Genomic DNA, 21,587 nt, shown 5'->3' with positions numbered 1-21,587 from the left:
GTGAAAGGCCTGCTGGGGAACCGGTGGCGAGGAGTTAGTCGAAGAGGTGGAAGCTGATCAAGCAAAGGTCGCCTGTTGTTTGTTTGAACGAGAATGAAGGCTGGGGGTGGGGGAGGAGGGAGACAGGGCGGGAGGGATCGAAGATACTAGAAGCCGTTTGACAAATCCCTGAGACTTCAGTAGCATAGAGAAAGAGCTTTCATCTTGGGAAGTAAGAGGGCCCGGCACGCAGGGGGAAATGAGCAGAAGGCACGTCCGAGGGGTTAGAAGATGCTGAAGAGGCTGTTGCCGGTTGGCTGTGATGTCGGCGGCACAGGTCAGCTCCCGAGAGCAGGCGGACAGCAGAGATGGGGACACACAGAAAGTGTGATTCCTGCCTACCAGACGGAAGGTGGCCAACCGCAAAGAAAAGAGCCGCTAAATAGTACTTCTTCTTCTTTTTTTTTTTTTTTTAAGATTTTATTTATTTATTTGACATAGAGAGAGAGACAGAGAGAGAGGGAACACAAGCAGAGTGGATGGGAGAGGGAGAAGCAGGCTCCCCTTGAGCAGGGAGCCCGACACGGGGCTCGATCCAGCCAAAGGCAGACGCTCAATGACTGAGCCACCCAGGCGCCCTATAAATACTACTTCCATCCACAGAGGGTGACCCATATCAGCCCCCTGTGGAATTCATTCTGTGGCTTCCTCAGCAACACTTGCCAGGCTGAAAGTAGCGATAGGAAAAAAAATGTGTGGTTGAGCCTCTGCTGGGCACTGGCCCTGGGGGTAGACTAGAAAGATAAGAACAAAAGACTTCTAGAGTCTTACTGCAAACAGATGACAATTCCCTAGTTAGTGAACATTTCCTGAGAACCTATTACATGCCACGCAGTATGTGAGGTGCTAAAGACTGACCAGTGATCAAGACGGGTGAGTTCCTTCCTCTCCGGGATTCCAAAGTTTAATCAAAGGGGCGCCGATGGCTCGGTTGGTTAAGCGTCTGAGTCTTGATTTCGGCTCAGGTCGTGAAGGCAGGGTCATGAGATTGACTGAGCCCCACACTGGGCTCCGCATTGAGTGTGGTGCCTGCTTAGCATTCTCTCTCTCTCTCCCTCTGCCCTCCCCGCGCTCACACACGCACGTGCATGCACTCCTAAACAAATACATAAGTTTGATGGAAGATAAAGACAGATAAGGGAGACTAGTACACTGATGATTGACGTACATACTGGGGAACAGTTCTTACCGGGGGGCGATTCAGCATGCACATGCGCTGACACACACACACGTGCACACATACACACATACACACACACGTGCACACATACACACAAACACGTGCGCACATACACGCACACACGTGCACACATACACACAAACACATGCACACATATACGCACACACATAGGCACACGTGCACACACGCACACACACGTGCACACATGCATGCCCCCATACACGTGCACACACATATACACAAGTGCACACACGCACACACATACGCACGCACGCACAATATACACACATGCATACGTGCGCACATACACACACACACTCATGCACACACACCTGTGGGAACCCCTGACAATGTAAGGAGACATCTCTAGTGGCCAGAACCTGGGGAAGAGGAGGTACGATCCCAGCATCCAGTGAAAAGAGGCCAGGGATGCCGCTAAAAATCCTAGGATGCGCAGGCAGGACAACCTCTCCAACAAAGAATGATGTAGTCCAAACGTCAGTAGTGCTGGGGCTGAGAAGCCCTGCTATGAAGACACATAAGAGGTGCATGGAATCTATGCATGGGAGAGCAGAGATTTTCTAAAGAGAGCAGAGGACCTGAAAGATGGAGAAAATATCCAGGTGGGAGGTGAAGAAGAATTTGCATGACGCGCGCAAACTCCCGGGGCTACAATGGCAACGCATAGACAAGGGACTGGAAGCCGTCACCATCAGAGGCGCTAGCTCTTGAGGAAATACTTTGTGCCAGAGTTCCAAAACTTAACAGATAACACATTTTAAAATGCGCCTGGGTAGCTCAGTCTGTGAAGGGTCTGCCTTAGGCTCAGGTCATGTGCCAGGATCGCTGGGCTCCCTGCTCAGTGGGGAGTCTGCTTCTCCCTCTCCCTCTGTTCCTCCCTTGCCCAATTCCTCCCCTCCCCAGCTCTGCTCCCTTGCACTCTCTCTCTCTCTCAAATAAATAATTTTTAAAAAAAATATAAATAAAATAAAATGCAGTCCTCATTAGCAATCCTCTAAGTCTGATATTATTTCTATTTTTCAGATGAGGAAAAACTGTGGCCTGGGAATGAAGTAAGCTGTCCGGGGTCACGCAGCTGGGGAAATGATGCAGCTGAGTTGAATCTAGGTCTGCTAATGCTAATAAGACCTCACCCAACCTCTGACTGCTTTTCCAAGCTGACAGGGGCTGAGTTTGTTGGAGAAGAGTAATAAGGAAGCACATGACAGACCTCAGAAGTACAGCAAAGGGCTTAGAGACTGTCTTGAGACGTGGACACTCCCAGAAAGATTGGAAATCAAAGACTCACAGGATCAAACTGCCGTGAAGAAAGATCACTTCTGGGGTGCCTGGGTGGCTCAGTGGGTTAAGCCTCTGCCTTCAGCCCAGGTCATGGTCTCAGGGTTCTGGATCAAGCCCCACATCGGGCTCTCTGCTCAGCGGGGAGCCTGCTTCCCCTCCCCGCCCCTGCCTGCCTCTCTGCCTACTTGTGATTTCTCTCTGTCAAATAAATAAATAAAATCTTAAAAAAAAAAAAATAAGGTCACTTCTGGCTGCAGTGTGCGCAACGGAGGGAAGAGGATGTTAGCATTCATAATCCAGAGATTATGGTGTCCTGAACAAGAAAGGTGACAGTGAGGGAAGAACTCAACAGGAGTTCAGAAACTAAGATGTGCACTTAGTGATTGGTTGGACGTCGGGCGTGAAGGAGAGGATGGTGACCAGCTTTCCGGTCGAGGCACAGCAGTGGACAGAGGCACCACTCTCTAGAGAACACAGCAGTGTTGGGGGAGCAAATGTAATGAGTTCAGTTGAGGATGTAAAATTCATGTTTAAATGGAAGGGGGGGTGACACCTGGTGATGCAGTCGGTTTAACGTCTGACTCTTGATTTCAGCTTGGGTTGTGATCTTGGGATCATGGGACTGAGCCCCGCGTTGGGCTCTGCACTCAGCAGGGAGTCTGCCTGAGATTCTCTCTCTCTCTGCCTCTTACCCTCCCCCTGCTTGTGTACATGCAGGCACTCTCACCAATGAATGGATGGATGGACAGATGGATGGATGAATGGATGGATGGATGGACGGATGGACAGACAGACGGACGGATGGATGCTTGGATGGATGAATGGCTGGATGGATGGATGGTTGGATGGATGGATGGACAGATGGACAGATGAATGGATGGATGGTTGGATGGATGAATGGATGGATGGATGGACGGATGGACAGACAGATGGACGGATGGTTGGATGGATGGATGGATGAATGAATGGACAGATGAATGGATGGATGGATGGACGGATGGATGAACAGATGAATGGAAGGGGAAGAAGACCAGCCTGGACACGACAGGGGAGGAGACTGAAGAAGCAAAAGCTGGAATGAGGACACTGAGACGTTTAATGGCGATAGAGAGGCAGAGAGAAGTGCTGGTCAGAGGGAGCAGATGCAGAGTCTGACACGCCTTTTACACGACAGTTCAGGTGACAGTTACCACAGAAGAGGGGACATGTTAGAGGTAAGCGAGCCAAAGGATATTGGGACTATGGTGTTGCATGATTAACAATATGATGTAGAAACATTTCAGGGTGATCAAAGGAGGTAGGCAGAGGGTGGTATGGACTGAACGTACCCCTCCAAAATTCATGTGTTGAAACCTAAGCCCCAATGCGATGGTATGCAGGTATGTGGCCTCTGGGAGGTGATTAGATCCTTAGGATAGAGCCCTCATAAGTAGGATTAGTGCCTTTATGAAAGAGGTCCCAGAGAGCTCCCACACCCCCTCGGCCATGTGAGGCTGCACAGGAAGAAGATGGCCATCTGTGAACCAGAAAGCATGCCCTCACCAGACACCAGCTCTGCTGGTGCCTTCATCCTGGACTCCCCAGCCCCAGCACTGAGAGAAATAAATGTCTGCTGCTGAAGCCAGACAGCCTATGGCATTTTTGTTACAGCAGCCTGAGCAGACGACGAGGAGGGGGAAAGGGTCAGACACTAATGTTCTTAAAAAGTGTCAAGTTGCTAACAACTATTTCATAAACTCAAGTAATAACATGGATGAGTTTCTTTAAAAAAAAAAAAGTGTCAAATAGTGACACTGTGACAAATAATGATTGAGAGTTTATATTGATTAAAATTAGTGAGAAGAGAGACCATGACGATTTCAAAGAGGCTTGGTCACCAACAGAGAGGATGGAAGGAAGGCCTGGAACTGGCAGCAGGGAGTGGAGGGAATGCTGGCTCCTCCATCGCAGCCGTTTGAGATGACGTGAGCAGCTTCACTGGAGGGCTCGAGAGTCCCAGTGTCATCGAGGGACAAGAGTTCCGAACAAACGAACAACCAGGAGTGTCTGAGGAGAGAAAGCCTATGAGGGAGTTTGGTCAGAATGGACCTAAGTTACAGATGCACCAGGACAACAGTCATGGAAGCCGTGAAGGTCAGAGTCTGGGAAGAGTCAGGGAGGAACTGGGTAGGGACAAATGGACAAGAGAGTGACTGAGGAGCTGAATACAGGGGACAAGAGCCCAATACCTTAATAAATACTGATGCTACCAAACAGCATAGACCAAAGCTATCCGATGGAATCTGTGACAACAGAACTGTTCTACAGCTGCACTGCCCAGTACAGCGATCAGCTACTTGGAGTGTGGCTGGTGTGTCTACGGGAAACATGCAGCAGCCTCAGTGGACTCTGATGCAGCCCCCAACACAGCAATGAATCAACAAGACCCTCTGACCATTCAGTGCTTGCCACACTGCCTGGTCACAAAGAGCTACTGACTGCCATCATTATCGTTCAGCACGTGTGACTTAGCATCCACACAGCCAGACCCATTCACAGCCAAGGATGCTGTCTGATACACACACATCATCCGTTATCTGTGGCGTGCCTGGAGGTTCTCAACACTCCCCAGGCTCAGGGGAGAAAACTTGTGTCGGCCGTCACACACGGACCCATACGCGTGGTGTTAGGTTTTCACAGCGTTCACAATCATCAGCAAATGAGGAGATGAGGCATGTAAGCCTCTCCAAAGAAGACTTCTACCAGTAAATCTGTTTCATTTTGCAAAGTCAACATTAACAGATTGGTATTCACTCTGTGTGTTTGGAAGAAAGAGTTTAGTCATGGAAGAGGAACCATGGAAATACTGGGAAAAGAAAAGAGGGCCGATTCAGCGTGCCTTCATTTTGGTCTTCTGAGACTTGCCTTGGTTTTCTCGAAGTTGGCCTCCTCGGTCATGTGCATGGCTTGTTTCACCTGCTCATAAGCCCCGGCTTCTCTCTGCTGCACATCTGTCAAGCTGCTCCTGACGGAGACCAGCGCAGACATTAAGTCATCCCTTTCCCTGTGGGCAAGAGAACATTTGAACAAGAAATGGTCAAGCGATCGTGTATTCCTAAGTCATGAAGAGAAAGGCATTCACACACCCTGGAAGAAGAGCCAGGATGGGCCGGCTCGGTGTGTCATGAAGCATGCCGGGAGAAAGGCCCTCTGTCCTCCCTTGGTGAGGGGCAGGCAGAGCCGCCAGAAAGGCTGGGCATCGATGGCAGGGCTGCATCTGCCTGGGACAATGACCTATTGTGGTGAGGACGGCCCCACTGTGGGCTGCAGAGTAGAGCCCAGAAAACAGGAAGTTGGTTGAAAAATTAGAGGGGTGGGGGGGCAGGGGGAAAGGAATAAGACAGAGAGGGTGGGAACTCAAAGTGGAAGTTAACATCTCCAGGGGCCACTAAGACCTTGTCTACACTGCTGACTCTCCCCCACCCCATTTGTCTGAACAAATAAGTCCTTTCCTGTTTGTCTTCCTCCACGGTCCCCTTTTCCTCCCTTCTCTTTCAATTAAGTTTTTTGCCTTCCTTATGAACACATTTCTTCTTTCAGTGGGTAGGACTGCCAAATCCCTCAACTACCCTGGTCACGCAGAGAACAGTCAGGATTTAACAAAATCTCTTCCCGCTGGCTTTGATCGCTGCTTGGCCCCACACCCTTGTCAGCAATTCTCAGAAGTCCTCGAAGCTAACCATTTCTTGGGGACAGATGCAACCAGATGCCAAAACACTCTGGCGTGCCAACTAGCAAAGATCCAACCTCCTGGGTTAAATAAATCCCGTAGAAGATTTTAGGATATTTGGAATTTATCCATCGGATAAAAATGGTCAGTAGACCAAAGAGAAAATGAGGTAAGGAAGTTTCTATGCACACAAAGCAAAAAAAATAAAAATAAAAATAAAAAAAGAAAAGTAAGCTGGATGGTTCTGCTGCTATTCCACACTTTGTTAAAGAGTTCAAGTTCTAAACTGTGGTTTCAAATTCAGTTCAAGTAACTGCTTGCAGTTTCCTTTTTTTTGCCAAGTCCTAAACTACGAGGAAAGAGCCAACTCTGATTTTTTTTTTTTAAGTTTAGCAAGCTTGAAGGAGGAATAATCTCAAAGGTTATAATCTCTAAGTTTGAGTTGCTTTCAGAATTAACCAGTGACTGGATTTTAAAAAATGAGAAAAAAAAAATTTTTTTTAGATTTTATTTATTTGACAGAGAGACAGAGAAAGAGAGCACAAGCAGGGGAAGCAGCAGGCAGAGGAAGAGGGAGAAGCAGGCTTTCCTGCTGAGCAAGGAGCAGGATGCGGGGCTCGATCCTAGGACCGTGAGCCAAAGGCAGATGCTTAATTGACTGAGCCACCCAGGAGCCCCTAAAAAAAGCTCTTAAAATGGTTTAAACTATTTGTGGTATTTGGAAAGCACTCATATTTTAAGAAATATGTAATACTGAACAAAGTTACAATTATTAGCAGTTTCATAAAAGCCCGTTTTGTTTAAAAAAAAAAAAAGATTGCTTCAACTATCGTAAAATTCATGGGAGCATAGTGATCTTCATTCTAGAATTTCCTGCTGTGCTCTGATTTGAAAAAAAATAACTTACTCTTCAATTCCTTTGTTCTAAAGGAAATGAAAAAAAGGAGTTAATTATTTTGATCAAATACAATCACACAGAATGGTTATGTGAAAGAGGAGAAGAATCAAAGCACGGTTAAATCATTCTAGTTAAGTCAAACACAGATTACTGGAAGGCAAAGTGAATTTATATTTATTTGCATTTCAAAAAAGCTCTAGCATAAGAGAAGACTTGCTTCATTGAGAATATGCAGTTCAACTAGAACCTAGGAGTCTAGAAGAAAATAAAAATTCACTCTTAAAGACAGCAAGTCAAAAAGGGCATCAGATTGCTGTAAGTTGGACCGAGAAAGGCTTCAGTTGATGATGGTCTTTGTGCTGCCGTGTGCTCACTGAAGCCAAAGTTCTGACTAAAGGGAATTAACTGAAAAGTTCAGTTAATTTTGACAGGATCAAAATCGATCAAATCTGCTCCTCACAGGAGACTTAACGCTTAATATATTTAATCTCTTTTCAGTATGTCCTCTGGTGGAGAGGAGTCTGCCACCTTTGCAGATACTCAGTGGAGTAAAGGACAAAAGACCAAATGAACGGGCAGTGACTCCGCTATAGCAGGGCACCAAGAAAGGTAAAGGAAAACTCCTCCCACTTCTAAAATCTCAGGATCTAGATTTAAAAAGTCATGAGGCTGTTTAGAATTGGAGACTCAAGAGTTTAGTTTTCTCGTTCAGAATCTTGCCAGACTATCAACTCATCAAGTTCAGAGGACAGACAGTCATCAAAGATGAACACCCCAAACACTGATGTCCTGCTCAGCTCATCACCCAGCAGTGAGCCCGGGCATGGTGATACTGAACATCTGTACGGCCGCCGGAATGACACACTCCAGTTTTCGGGAAGAGAAATGCACCACATGCTTGAAGGTGGCCTTCAGATCACCTGGAAAGCTCCGGAGAGATGCCCAAATTGCACACACACTTCCGGGCCCAGGAAGCCATCTTGATAATTTGGGATCAGCCAGTTAGTTGCTACATTTTTGGTTTTGTTTTGCTTCAGCTCGGTTGGCCCACCTCCAAAGGGCAAGCACCTGAAACAGACCCAGCTCTGGGCACGTTAGGCCTGTCCTCAACACGAGGCTTTGCTTCCAGTCCCACTCCCAGGTCACCTTCTTGGGTTAGCCTCCCTTTTATTCAGCCCCAGCCCCACGCCACTCCACATTATCTGGCCTTCGGGAGCAGCCCAGCCCGGCCGTCCAGGAGAGCGACCCAGGCAGCCGCAGGCCTGCTCTAGAGCTCCCAGCCCACAGGCCCAGCCCAGAGCCAGGCCCAAGTGTGCTGCTCCCGGTGGGAAGCTGTACAAATACACGTGACCAGCCAGTGTGAGTGTGAGGTGGCAGTGTGCTAGATTTCCATCTGCAACGGCGGAAGGTCTGCAGGTGCTGTGAGAACCCCATCGAAGCGTCATCAAGGAGTTTTCCGAAGCAGAGCCAGCGGCACAGAGTCAGTCCCTGCTGCCACGTTCCCTGAAAGGATCCCCGTGAGGGCAGCTCACGCAGAAATCAAGGCAAGGAGCACGGGGGCGGGGGGCGGGGGGCAGTGCTGGCATAAGCCAGCGATCAAGTGTGGAGTATTTAAGGAATGTAGTGCAACAATCAGAGCAACAAAGACGAGAAAGTCCCTGAATAATCTGGGTCAGATGTTTAAGAATAAGGTCTGATATATAGGCACGAGCTTCATCTTGAAAGATAAGGTGCCTAAGGAATGCCTGGAATTCCTCAGTTATTTCACAATGAGAACCAGTTTCAAGCATAACTAAGAATCATTAGTATTACTCCTGTCATTCAGAAGGGAGTCTAGAAGGCTCGCGATAACACTTCCTTGTTCCACATTACTGGCAAGTTCCTGCCATAGTCTTTCAGAGGCAACTACACACCACATTGCCAAGACCCACTCAAAATTCACGAGCCAGGGGCGCCTGGGTGGCTCAGTTGCTTAAGCGACTGCCTTCGGCTCAGGTCATGATCCTGGAGTCCTGGGATCGAGCCCCACATCAGACTCCCTGCTTGGCAGGGAGTCTGCTTCTCCCGCTGATCTCTCTCCTCTCATGCTCGCTCTCTCTCTCTCTCTCTCTCAAATAAATAAATAAAATCATTTAAAAAATTAAAAAAAAAAATTCACGAGCTGGTCTAAAGGCCCAGGAGAACACAGTAGGAATCACTTCTCCTCTCTGAACCCTGCCCTGAAACTTCTCCAAGGCACGAGGCACTATGGAAAAGGACCTAATTACAAAGCAGTTCCATCCTGAGGATCATGCGAAGGTGTTTTATCATTGGGCAAGAAAGAGTTGTTCTTGTCGCTCTGACTCATCTCAAGGCATAAAGAGGATAAAGAAGTTCGGAAACACTGTGAGGACTTCAAAGCGACCTCTAAAATGTATCCAGCGTCATCAACAGTTGTCAAGTGTACTCTCCAGAAAGTCCTTACGGCCCTAACACAACTCCACGAGCATACTGGTGGTCTGACCTCCAGGTCATGCCTGATCCTGTCCCTTTCAAGCGTTCCAGGCACTCTTGTCCTATATGCGATACATTCTATGCTAAAAGTTCAACAAAGGAACTTACAGCTCATGTCATAATGCCACATTTCAAGGAGAGGCCAGGAGACTCATTTGATTCACTTTTTAAAATTCCCACTTAGAGTCCTTCAGGAAATTCCATGATATAGCTCATTGCAGGGTCCGGGCTTCTAATTATGCAGAAAACTAAAAATCCAGACCTAAAAAGTGCTGGCAGCATAACTCTTCAAAGGCAGCATAACACTCAATATTCAGCCTCCTGCATTAATAAGTTGAAAGAAGCTGACCACCAGCTGAGGCCAAAGGAATCCTATAGACAAAGGTTTCATTGACAATAAAAGCAGGAGCCTTCCACTGCACTGTTAGGAAAGCAGAACATGAGCTCATGATATGCTGACAAAGCAGAAAATTGAACAGAGAAGGCTGACATTTATTTTAAAAGGCTGAGCTAAAATGCAGGATAGAGACAAAGGAATACATAACCAAGGAAGAATCTAATTTCTAAGACTGCCAGCCTTCAAGTCAATGTAAACATTGTAGCTTCCTCTTAAATTATGTTTCTAAAGACCTACAAGAATAATCTGAAGGCAGCAGGGGGGGAAAAAACCCTTCTTCCCTTTCTTGGCTTGATTATGATAGATCACTTAGTTAAACTCTTGTTTCTCTTCATCTGTGTGACTTTGAACATGCTTTTTGCCCTTTTAAAATGAATTTTTCATTACATTTTCCTTGTAAATGTGATTACCAACATGGTTAAAGACCCATCTGACACCTACTTTCGATTTTGATGCTGTCTTCCCCCTCTCCAGAGGTAATCCCTGTTAAATATTGGGTGCTTATCCTTTCAAACCTCTTTTTATGCCTGTATATGAGCCTGGAGAAAATACATGGTATGGTTGTGTAGGGACTTTTTTAAAAAAATAAAAATACAAACAGGTTTCATTGCAGACATGTCTTTTTCATCTTTATTTTTTTCCTTCAACAATATATTGTGGGACATAGTCCCACATTAGTACCTACAGATCTACCTCTTTTTCTCTTCTACTATGCATAACATAATTTATCTAAACCTCTGAAGTATATTTAGGTTGTTCACATCTAAAAGAAACACTTCTTGCTTTCCTCCACGATTTCTGTACTCGCAACACTTCTGACACCTTACGTGTGCATTTTCCACACCAAGCCATTTTCTAATTCTCAGTTGATACTAACTCAGTTGGGACATTAATTTCCTGGAGTCAGCACAGACCCCAAGGTTAGGGCTCAGTCCCATAAGACTGTCCCCCACTTCAGGCACCAACTGCAAGTCCCAGATGGTCACCTATACTTCTGGACAACTGGCCCTAAGTCAGGGGTTCTCCTGACCTCTTCCTCAGCCTTGATCATTTGTTACAACAGCTCACAGAACTCAGGGAAGTGCTTTACTTCTATTTTCCATTAACTATCAAGGAGACACTGAGGGATAAGGAAGAGAGAGGCACAGGGCAGTGCGTGGGACGCGGCGGGGGATGAGGTGTGGGGTTTTGGTGCCTTCTCTGGGCGTGCACCCTCCCAGCCCCTTGATCTGTTCACCAAACCAAAAGCCCTCCAAATTCCATTGTTTAGGGTTTTTAGGGAGGTTCTACAGGCATGATTGATAAAATCATTAGCCACTGGTGATTGAACTCAATCTCCAGTCCCTGCCAACTCCCCAGAGACTGGGGAGTAGGGGCTGAAAGTGCCAATCCTCTAATCACATGGATGGTTCCCCTGGCGACCAGCAACCCCCCCCCCATCCTTAGTGAGTTTCCAAAAGTCATCTCATTAACATAAACTCAGCTTTGGCTGATCTTGTAAGAATAACAAAAGATGTTCCTTCCACCTTGACGTGCCAGAGCTATTTCAGGAGCAGGGGACAGAAACCAAGTGTCACAAAGGATGTTCCTATCATTCTTATCCTTTAGGACATTACAGGGGTTTCAGGAGCTCTACACCAGGAACTAGAGATGAAGACCAAAATATGTATTTCTTATCATATCACAATATCACAACACCAATTACAAATAATGCTGTGAAAGCATTCCCTAGAACCGCCCCATTATGCACAGACATAGGTTCTTTGGGATAGATTTTGAAACATGTAACACACAATTCAACTACTAATGGATAATGCTAAATTACCCTACAAAGTACTATCAACTTACAGTTCCCACCAGCAGTGTGTGAAAATGCTCACTCATGGCCTCCCCAACCCTTGTCACTATCAGTCTCTTCAATTTTCGCCAACATGAGGGCTCAATTTTTTGGAAATCCGTATTTCCCTGAATAATAACAGAGTAAACACCCTCTCGTAAATTGATGTCTTCCTCCCTGATTGCTCCCCAATCCTTATTCCTTATCCACACTGCAACTAGGCAGTTGGTCCTGTGTTTGTTTCAAAGGACGTTCCTTAGGAAGTATACCAACTTTCTGTTAGGTAACATGCAAATATTTTCCCCAGTCTCTTCATTTCAGTTTGCATCATTGTATCATAAGAAGTTTCTTTTTAATGAAGTTAAATGTATATATATTATTTCCTTTATGGCATTCATTTTCCATTCCATGTTCAGGACTTGACCTAGCCAAAAGCCATAAAGATAATTTTCTATATTTCCTTTTAATGTTTTTATAGACTGAGTTATATTTGGGTCTTTTACCATCTTGAATTTGTTTTTGTGAAATATGGGTCTTTTTTTTCAAATGTAAACAGGCAAATTTTTAACTCCTCTGAGCCTCAGTTTCCTTAGCCACAAAACAGGTGTAATATTTACCTCACACATGCTTTACTAAGGTTAAAAAAGATTATGTTTTTAAAGTGCCTGGCAGAGTCCTTTGGTATAAAATAAATGTTTGCCACATGGTAGTTGGATCTGAAAATATATTTAATATGTACTTAATAAATTTTACAGTTATACAAAATACGTAAGAATGGGGAACCTAGGTGGCTCAGTGGGTTAAAGCCTCTGCCTTCAGCTCAGGTCATGATCCCAGGGTCCTGGAATCGAGCCCCGCATCGGGCTCTCTGCTCAGCAGGGAGCCTGCTTCCTCCTCTCTCTGTCTGCCTCTCTGCCTACTTGGGATCTCTCTCTGTCAAATAAATAAATAAAATCTTAAAAAAAAATGTAAGAATGATTTAATAATATATTTAATTAATGTAATATTTAACAAAAAGCAGGACCATCAGCTCTGATCATAAAAAATTGTCAGTCCATACAGGAGAAATGTATGGTTTTTATGTAACAACCAACAGTTTAGTCATATATGGAAACAACAGCTACCTGACATCTTGATTGCTTTCTAACTAGGAGAGGTACAGAGGAGTTTTAATATTTATAAAGCATTTATTATTTTGCAGGAACTATTTTAAGCACCGTGTAGGTATTCTTTCAAAGAACCCTCAAAATAATGCTATGAAGGTACTTTTTTTTTTTTAATTTTATTTATTTATTTGACAGAGAGTGAGAGAGAACACAAGCAGGCAGAGCAGCAGGCAGAGGGAGAGGGAGAAGCAGGCACCTTGCCAAGCAAGGAGCCCGACATGGGGTCTGATCCCAGGACCCTGGGATCATGACCTGAGCCGAAGGCAGTTGCCTAACCAACTGAGCCACCCAGGCGCCCCTATGAAGGTACTTTTATCTCCATTTAAAAAATGCAGAAATTGAGGCGGAGAGGTTAAGTGACTTTCATGAGGTTGCAGAGGCAGCTAGCAGTAGAACTAGAATATGAGTCGAGGCGGTTTTTGCTCTAGCACAAGGCTAAGTGCCCCGGTAAAATCCCAACACCTGGGTATTATTCCCCCAAAAAAGAGACATCCAGACTCAGAGAGGTAAAGTAACTTGTCCAAAGGTCAAAACATTGGGTCTGACTTTAACGACCAAGTCTTTCCATTCTCCATGCCAGTTCGAACCGGAGGAACTCTGACTGCCAAAATGCCTTGTCTATGATCAGCAAACCCTCACCTGAGTGTGTGCCCCAGGCCAGGTCCTCGGCCAGAAGCCAGGGACACAGAAATAAATGCACCACAGATGCCACCTCCAAGTACACGCAATGTATTATAAAGTCATAGAAGGAAGGAGCCTAAGTCGGTTGAGCACAGGATGGGGTGAGGCTGGCGAGAGAAGACTTTTGGAGGCGGTGACGTCTGGGCTGTTTAATGCAGAGAGGGGAGACCTTTAGCACAGAGAAGGGGCAGGGGCGGGAGAACACACACTATGAACCACCACTGGATGGCGTCTTAAATAACAATTCTCCAATTCCCCAGGATAATCTCTCAGGAAAAGGCGTCCAGGGAGCAGTGAAGATAGAACAAAAAAGAGGCAGACAGAGAACCGCAGTATTTCAGCCTAGATGAAAACGTGAACTGTACAAAAGCTCATCTGGAACTTGTCCTTAGTCATCTTCAAATACTGACAGTGGATCTAAGGGTGCTTCCTCCAATGCACTCCCCATGGCAGGCATGTGATGAAGACGTGATAAAAACTCACCCTACCTAGCCTTCTGCTGGGAAATCCAAGATTTGAAAAAATCAAAATAACTCCTCTCAGGGGCACCTGGGTGGCTCAGTCAGTCACTGGTCACTCAGTCAGTCAGGACAAGTGAAGTCAGTCACTTCAGCCAAAGTGACTTTGGCTCAGGTCATGATCTCAGGGTCCTGGGACCGAGTCCCACATCGGGCTCCCGGCTCAGCGGAGAGACCGCTTCTCCCTCTCCCTCTGCCCCCACCCCTGCTCATGCTCCTTGTTCTCTCTCTCAAATACCTAAATAAAAAATATTGAAAAGAAGAATTCCTCTCAGATTCAGTTTTGTTACAAATAGTGCTGGATTTGCAATTCCAGACTCGTAGACATGAACAGAACCGTAGAGATTAGCTACCTCAATTCTCTCAATTCGAGATGAGACCGAGTCCAAGAGAAGTAAAATGACTTGCCCCAGTGACCTGGTCACACACAGCTGGTAGCACCCACCTGTCTTCAAGAAAGCTCCAGCGAAATAAAATCTATTTTATTTGAAGCTGTGCATCAATCCCACGTGAGGCAGCACAGGGATAAAAGAACACAATGATCCTTTAAAGACACAGTTTCCAGGTTGCAAAGCCTCCGTGTGGAGAGGCGTACTTACTTGGTCAGTCTCTCAATAGTCTGCACGTGAACGTTACTATGGGTTTGGGAGAGAACAGCTTCGTGCTGAGCACATTTCAAACAAAGGCCACCCACACGGTTAGACATATTAGCAGCGAGAAGAGACTCTTTATGCTTTAGTCGCTCTTTAAGATCTTCACAGGTTTTCTGATATTCAGCTAGGTCTTTCCTGAAAAGAAGGGAAAGAAAATTCTAGCAAATGACCAGGTACACTACTGTCACCTGTATCACCCTACATGTAACTGCTACTATCACTTCTGGTTGCTTACTTTATGAGATGCTCTGTATACAAAATCTAATTAATTCTTACCACAACCCTGAAATGTGTGATTATCCTAATTGACACTCTGAGTAAAATGAGACTTGAATATATGAAATAATTAGCCCAAGTTCTTGTAAGATTTTAACACAGATTAGTCTGCCTCTTGATACCAGCTCTTTTCAAAGGATCCATCTCCATTATGTTATATTATTCACTGTTCGAAAATAAAACTCCAAGTACAAATCCTAAGTCATTTCTCTTAATAAAAAGGCCAGGTAATGTAACACAACATCTTTCAGTTGAGGGAAATATCCTAGTCCGAGTGTTAACCCTTAAATGTGCAGAGTGCCTTAGAAGTTCATGGATTTCATTCACGAGTCATTTATTGTTGCCTATTCTTCTTTAGGAGGAAAAAAAACTCCTAAGATTATCTAATCACAAAGTTCTATAAAGAGCTATTTCAAAAGCAAGTGGGCTACTCTCTTCTTCTAGAAAGAAGTTATAGAAAATTTAGCAGTCATAAAGATTTATAAGTAGCAGCTATTAGCTGGAAATATGCAGTTTGCTAAAAAAAAAAAAAAGGGGGGGGGTTGCTGAGGAAGTGTGTGTGTGTGTATTTACCTTGTTTTACTGTATGAGATAGTCGATGAGGTTCTCCCTGCTGACTTTTTAAAAATAAAACAACCAGTGTATGGGTTGTATTCCTGCAAACACACACGCACACCCCCCCCCCCCACACACACCGCCCTAGGTAAAGCTTTGGTAAAGTCAGCTGGGACAACTGAGCTTCCCTGCACAGACATTCCTTTCCTACTGTATATTATATATATTTTTAAAAACTTCCTAGCTTACAAAGGAGAAGACAGCCCTTAAGTGCTTGGAAAGCAGAGACTTTGTCTCCAGCTCAATCAACTCTGTTGTCAGTTCCTATCACACTCAGGGGGCTGTAGCTATCTTAACTTGCTATCACAGAAGAGAGGCCAATAATCTAGACTCCTGGACACACGACCTCCACTCTGGGATTCGGGGGCTCTCAGGCAGCCTTGAGGGGGGAGGAGAGATCTGCAAGCAATCTAGGGGTTAAAAAAGCTAATCTAACCACTGTCTGAAGTGGGGTGGGGGGAAGCCGTTTTGCCCTATGCCCGATAATATCTTCAATGTAGTAAGTTTTCTTTTTAAATACCATATAGAAAAAGTCTGACTTTCAAAGACTTTGTAAAAAGAACTTTGGAAGCACATTCCAAGATCAAAGGGTCTCCATTATTATTTCTGTCAGTTTCAAATTCAAAACCCTTAGGTAGATTTGATTACCTGAAATGGTAAAAAAAAAAAAAAAAAGAAAGAAAGAAAGAAAGAAATAGATATGAGAAAGCCAGAGTTTCTAAGAATGATGGTTTTTCTCTCTTTCTTAAAGAAAATGACTCTAAATAATCTTAAGGTATACTAAAAGGAAAAGGGAGAAGTAGAAGGTTCAGGGAACAAAGTCTACTTCACTGCAAAGCAGTATTTTAATGTAATTAAAGATGGCACATTTGACTTATGAACGAGAGAAAATAAGTCACACTGCCATTACTTTAAAAAATGAAGAACCAGGGCATTTGGGTGGCTCAGTCGGTTAAGCAACTGACTCTTGACTCTGGCTCAGGTCACGATCCCAGGGCTGTGGGACTGAGCCCTGTGTCCAGCTCCACGTTCAGCATGGAATCTGCTTCAGATCCTCTCTCTCCCTCTGCCCCTCCCCCTGCTTGAGCTCCCTCGAGCTCTCCATCTCTAAGAAACAAAACACAAAAACTGAAGAATTGAAACACACAGAAATAAAAATATAATAAAGAGAGATTAAAAACCAAGAAAGTAAATATTAGGTCACTTTATACGTTAGGTTTCTTCATTAAAAAATAAAAGTCTCTATAGAAATCCTAAAACTAATCAGGCTAAGGTATAAAGTACATAAGAGTGTATTAAAAAATGAATGATAATGTACATGAAAGCCATGAGTTCTGGTTCTAGGTATGACTCTGCTTATGTCTCCAAACAATATGTGGCCTAAAGATTTTATATTTTAGTGCAAATTAGAACTTACTAAAACTATAAAAAGAACTTTAAAGTTTATTTGATTGAAATACATTTCACAGCCATTATTTAAAATAAGCTTTAACACCCCCCCAAAATCAATTCCTGGTATCATTTCCTGCCTACAGTACATAATAAATCACTAATCGTTAATCTGTAATATATAGTCCTTATTGAGACTTCTAAAAAAGTGTCAGAAAGTACATGAAACCTTAAAGTGTATACAGAAGTCCTCCCCAAACCACAGTTTCCCATTCCATGATTTGAGTTATACAAGGTCAACCGAGGTCCAAAAGGAGATGATTCTCCTTCTGACGGACCACAGGAAGGTCAGTGGCAGCCTAACGATACGTCACAATGCAAACATCATTCTCCCCGCTTCATTTCATCACATCATCTCGAGGAGGATCAGTACAAGACAATATAATATTTTGAGACACCACATTCCCATAACCCTTATTACAGTATATTGTTATAACTATTCTATTTTATTATTAGTTATTGCTGTTAATCTCTTACCATGCCTAATCTCTTACTAAATTAAACTTTACCTTAAGATACATATATATATATGAAAAAACATATATATATGAAATATATATATTTCATATATGAAAAAATATATATATATATGAAAAAACAATACATATAAGGTTCAGTACTATCTACAATTTCAGGCATCCACTGAGGGTCCTGGAACATATCCCCCACAGAGAAAGGAAGACTAGTATACACATATTCTTCACATATAGAAAAATACTCAAACTATTATTGTTACAACTTTAAAAGTTAAATAAAAATGTTTATAGAGGAAAAAAATACCTGTTTGTAATTTGAAAACTAGGAAGTTTATTTTCAGTATTTTATTTTAAAAGCATAATTTCTATCAGAGCAGCTAGTGATTCTTATTTCTATGAAAAAACATAAATATTTCATAATTGATGAAGGGATAAAATTTTTAATTTAGCTCACAGTTCTTTGAAATGGGACTTCACAATTTTATGCCCCTGTTCTTTTAATAACTTGAGGATATTTCTTATCTTGAACATAAAATGTCATCAAGTAATTCCTAAGTTGAGTAGAACTGGCAAGTCAGCAAACATTCAAATATATTTTAAGATCATTATGCTTTTGCTATAATTTTTAATGATACTTTACCTCAAGATTTTCAATTGCGATTCCAGGATCTCACCCTTTTCTTCATAAGTAAGTTTTAGCTTCTCCTTTAGAAAAGAAATAAGTGTACATTTTCTCCATGCTCTGTGCTTTACCAGCAAGTTTTAATTATTATTATCTTCAATTTTTGTCCTTTTACCCAAGAAGAAAATAATGTGTCCTCTCAAGAAACACTTTCCCTAGTTTTACCCAAACTTTTGTACTTTTACTGAGTACCCACTCTTTGTGGACTGAGTCATAAAATGGTTATTACTGCCCTCCCCGTCAATTTTTTTCAAAAATGCATATATTAGATCTTACTTCTACAAGTATGATTCTGAGAAAAAAACTATTTTATTTTATTTTAAAGATTTTGTTTATTTTCCAGAGAGAGAGAGAGAATACACAAGCAGGCAGAGAGGCAGGCAGAGGCAGCGAGAGAAGCAAGGAACCTGATGTGGGACTCGATCCCAGGACCCTGGAATCATGACCTGAGCCAAAGGCAGGGGCTTAACCAACTGAGCCACCCTGGCATCCCAGGAAAAACCAATTTTAACCTATAAGGCCCATGAGGGCCAGGATCAAACCTTACTGGAGCCCCCACTGGGACTGCTGTGTACTGACATACAGTAAATGAGGGCTGGATCAGTGATTAAAGAAAAGTTATAAATCACAATAAATGACAGACCAAATGGATGTCCTAGCTACGAGGGGCTGCTGGCATCCCACTGTTCTTTCCTTCAACAAATATTTATAGGGTATCTGAAATGAAGATGTCTTTCATCCAGGAGCTTATACTCTTGGAAGGAATAGAAAAACACGGGACAATTTTAATTACATATAATTCACTCCAGGGAGGTATATAGAAGGTAAACTGAAATCAGAGATGCAGGAACTTATAATTCAGCTTCCGAGAAGTGAAGAAGGCTTCCTGGAAGAAGCGTTAATACTTAAAGGAATAACTTCCAACAGAGCACAAGGCACAGAGGCTGGAGAAAACAAGCTGCATGTTTGGCCGGGGAGTGGATCAGTATCCACTCACGGATCCAGTGCTAGATAGAAAAATGGATAGAAACGGGTGAATAGGTGAGAATGGGCCATGAGGAGAAAAAACATACAAGACCTTTACCCTGACAACGCATGTAATCTCCATGTAGCAGAGGCATTGGATGGACATTGAAAACTTTACCGGATTTGAATCTTAAGTCACTCTGAAGTATAGAACAGAGAAGACCAGAGGTGCACTGCATCTACATAGGGAAGAGATATGCCCCTACCCACCCCTGCTTCTGCTCTCTCTCTCAAATAAATAAACAGAATCTTCAAAAAAATAAAATAAAGGACAAGATGATATAATATCATCAAGCTATCTTCAGGACACCTGGGTGGCTCATCCTTTAAGTGTCTGTCTTCAGGTCAGGCCATGGTCCTGGGATCGAGTCCTGCCATCAGGCTCTTCTCTCTGCCTGCTACTACCCTTGTTTGGGCTCTCTCTTTTCCTTTCTCTTTCTGACAAATAAATAAATAAAATCTTTAAAAATAAATAAATAAAGATCTCTTTTTCCCCTAGTGACATAGTTTAAGGACAATCTCAATCAAAGCTTCATAATGGCTTTCTGGAACTTGACAAATTAATTCTAAAATGTATTTGGAAATACAAAAGGTCAGGCATAAGACACTTTTTTTTTTTTAAAGATTTATTTATTTTAGGGGTGCCTGGGTGGCTCAGTGGATTAAAGCCTCTGTCTTCTGCTCAGGTCATGATCCCAGGGTCCTGGGATCGAGCCCCACATTGGGCTCTCTGCTCAGCGGGGAGCCTGCCTCTCCCTCTCTTTCTCTGCCTACCTTGCTGCCTTCTTTATGATCTCTGTCTGTCCAGTAAACTAAAAAATGAAAAATGAAAAAACATTTTAAAAAGACTTATTTTAGAGCGGTGAGGTAAGCCAGCAGGAGTGGGAGAGGCAGGAGAGGGAGGGAGAATCTCAAGGAGACTGCAGGCTGAGTGCAGAGCCTGACATGGGGCTCCATCTCACAGCCCTGAGAACAGAACCAGAGCCCAATCCAAGAGTCAGACATTCAACCGACTGCACCCCCCACCCAGGTGCCTTCAGGAATGAGACACTCTTGAAGACAAAGTACAATGTTGGAAGATGTGATATGTGGACCACCAGGTATAAACCTGTAACAATCAAGACAGGATGGTAGTAGCACAAAGACCAAAGAAATAAAACACAGAGCCCAGACATATATGTACACCTGATTTATGACAAAGATACCAGACAAAGGGCTGTTTTTTTAGCAAATGCTACTGGGATATACATATAGAAACATGTGGGAAAAAAACAAAATATGATCCCCTATGTAACATGTCATACACAAAATAAAGACTGGTAGATTGTAGATTTAAATGTTAAAAGCAAGAATATAAGAGAATAGCTTTAAGACCTGGGCAGGGAAACACTTTTGATATAGGATACAGAAAGTACTAAACAATAAAGAAAAACTGTAGATTACATTAAAATTAAGAAATTTTAGGGGCGCCTGGGTGGCTCAGTCATTGAGTGTCTGCCTTCCACTTGGGTCGTGATCCCAGGGTCTGGGATCAAGACCCATGTTGGGCTCCATGCTCAGTGAGAAGCCTGCTTCTCCCTCTCCCACTCCCCCGCCTGTGTTCCCTCTCTTGCTGTGTCTCTCTCTGTCAAATAAATAAAATCTTAAAAAAAAAAATTAAGAAATTTTAGTCATGATGAATGAAAAAAGAGAGAAAGAAAGAAAACTATCAGGACAATTATAAGGCAAGCCACAGAGTAAAGAAAATATATTTATTAAAGATACAGTCAACAAAGGGCTTATATCCAGAATACAAAAAGAAGTTCAAAAAAAAGTCAACTCAAAATAATGGATAGGATGTTTGAACACATAGGAGGACACTGATAAATACATGAAAAGAGATTCAATATCAGGAGTAATGACAATCACAATGAGACAGCACTACCAGCCCACCAGAAAAACAGACAATAAAATATGTCAGCAGGAATATGGACCAATGGTATCACTCATGTGCTGCTGTACAAGTGTAAAATATAAAAACCACCCGAAAAGCTCACCCTAACCACTCAGTCTGAACGTACACATATCCCAAGACTGACTATTCCATTCTGAGGTACACACCGACCATAAATGTGTGTCATGCACATCAACAGACATCCGAAAGGATGGCCATAGCAGCAATATTCACAATAGCCCCAAAAAGGACACGAC

General features: G+C 43.4%; 1 protein-coding gene across 9 annotated transcripts in view; it reads right to left on the bottom strand.

Annotated features, from left to right (window-relative positions):
* The window catches only part of SDCCAG8 (SHH signaling and ciliogenesis regulator SDCCAG8), a 229,621-nt gene that overhangs the window by 169,799 nt on the left and 38,235 nt on the right, over positions 1 to 21,587 (bottom strand). For all 9 annotated transcript variants that reach the window (XM_013058426.2, XM_004756777.3, XM_004756779.3 and 6 more), the window contains 3 exons: positions 18,330 to 18,394; positions 14,820 to 15,008; positions 5,426 to 5,564 (listed from right to left, as the gene is read on the bottom strand). In XM_013058426.2, coding sequence (XP_012913880.1) covers positions 5,426 to 5,564; positions 14,820 to 15,008; positions 18,330 to 18,394 — 393 coding nt within the window. The remainder of the gene's footprint in view (positions 1 to 5,425; positions 5,565 to 14,819; positions 15,009 to 18,329; positions 18,395 to 21,587) is intronic.

The sequence above is a fragment of the Mustela putorius genome, unplaced genomic scaffold (genome assembly GCF_011764305.1).
Source record: "Mustela putorius furo isolate JIRA1106 unplaced genomic scaffold, ASM1176430v1.1 tig00000785_pilon_pilon_pilon, whole genome shotgun sequence".
Taxonomy (NCBI): domain Eukaryota; kingdom Metazoa; phylum Chordata; class Mammalia; order Carnivora; family Mustelidae; genus Mustela; species Mustela putorius.
This window is presented reverse-complemented; position numbering and strand designations above follow the sequence as displayed.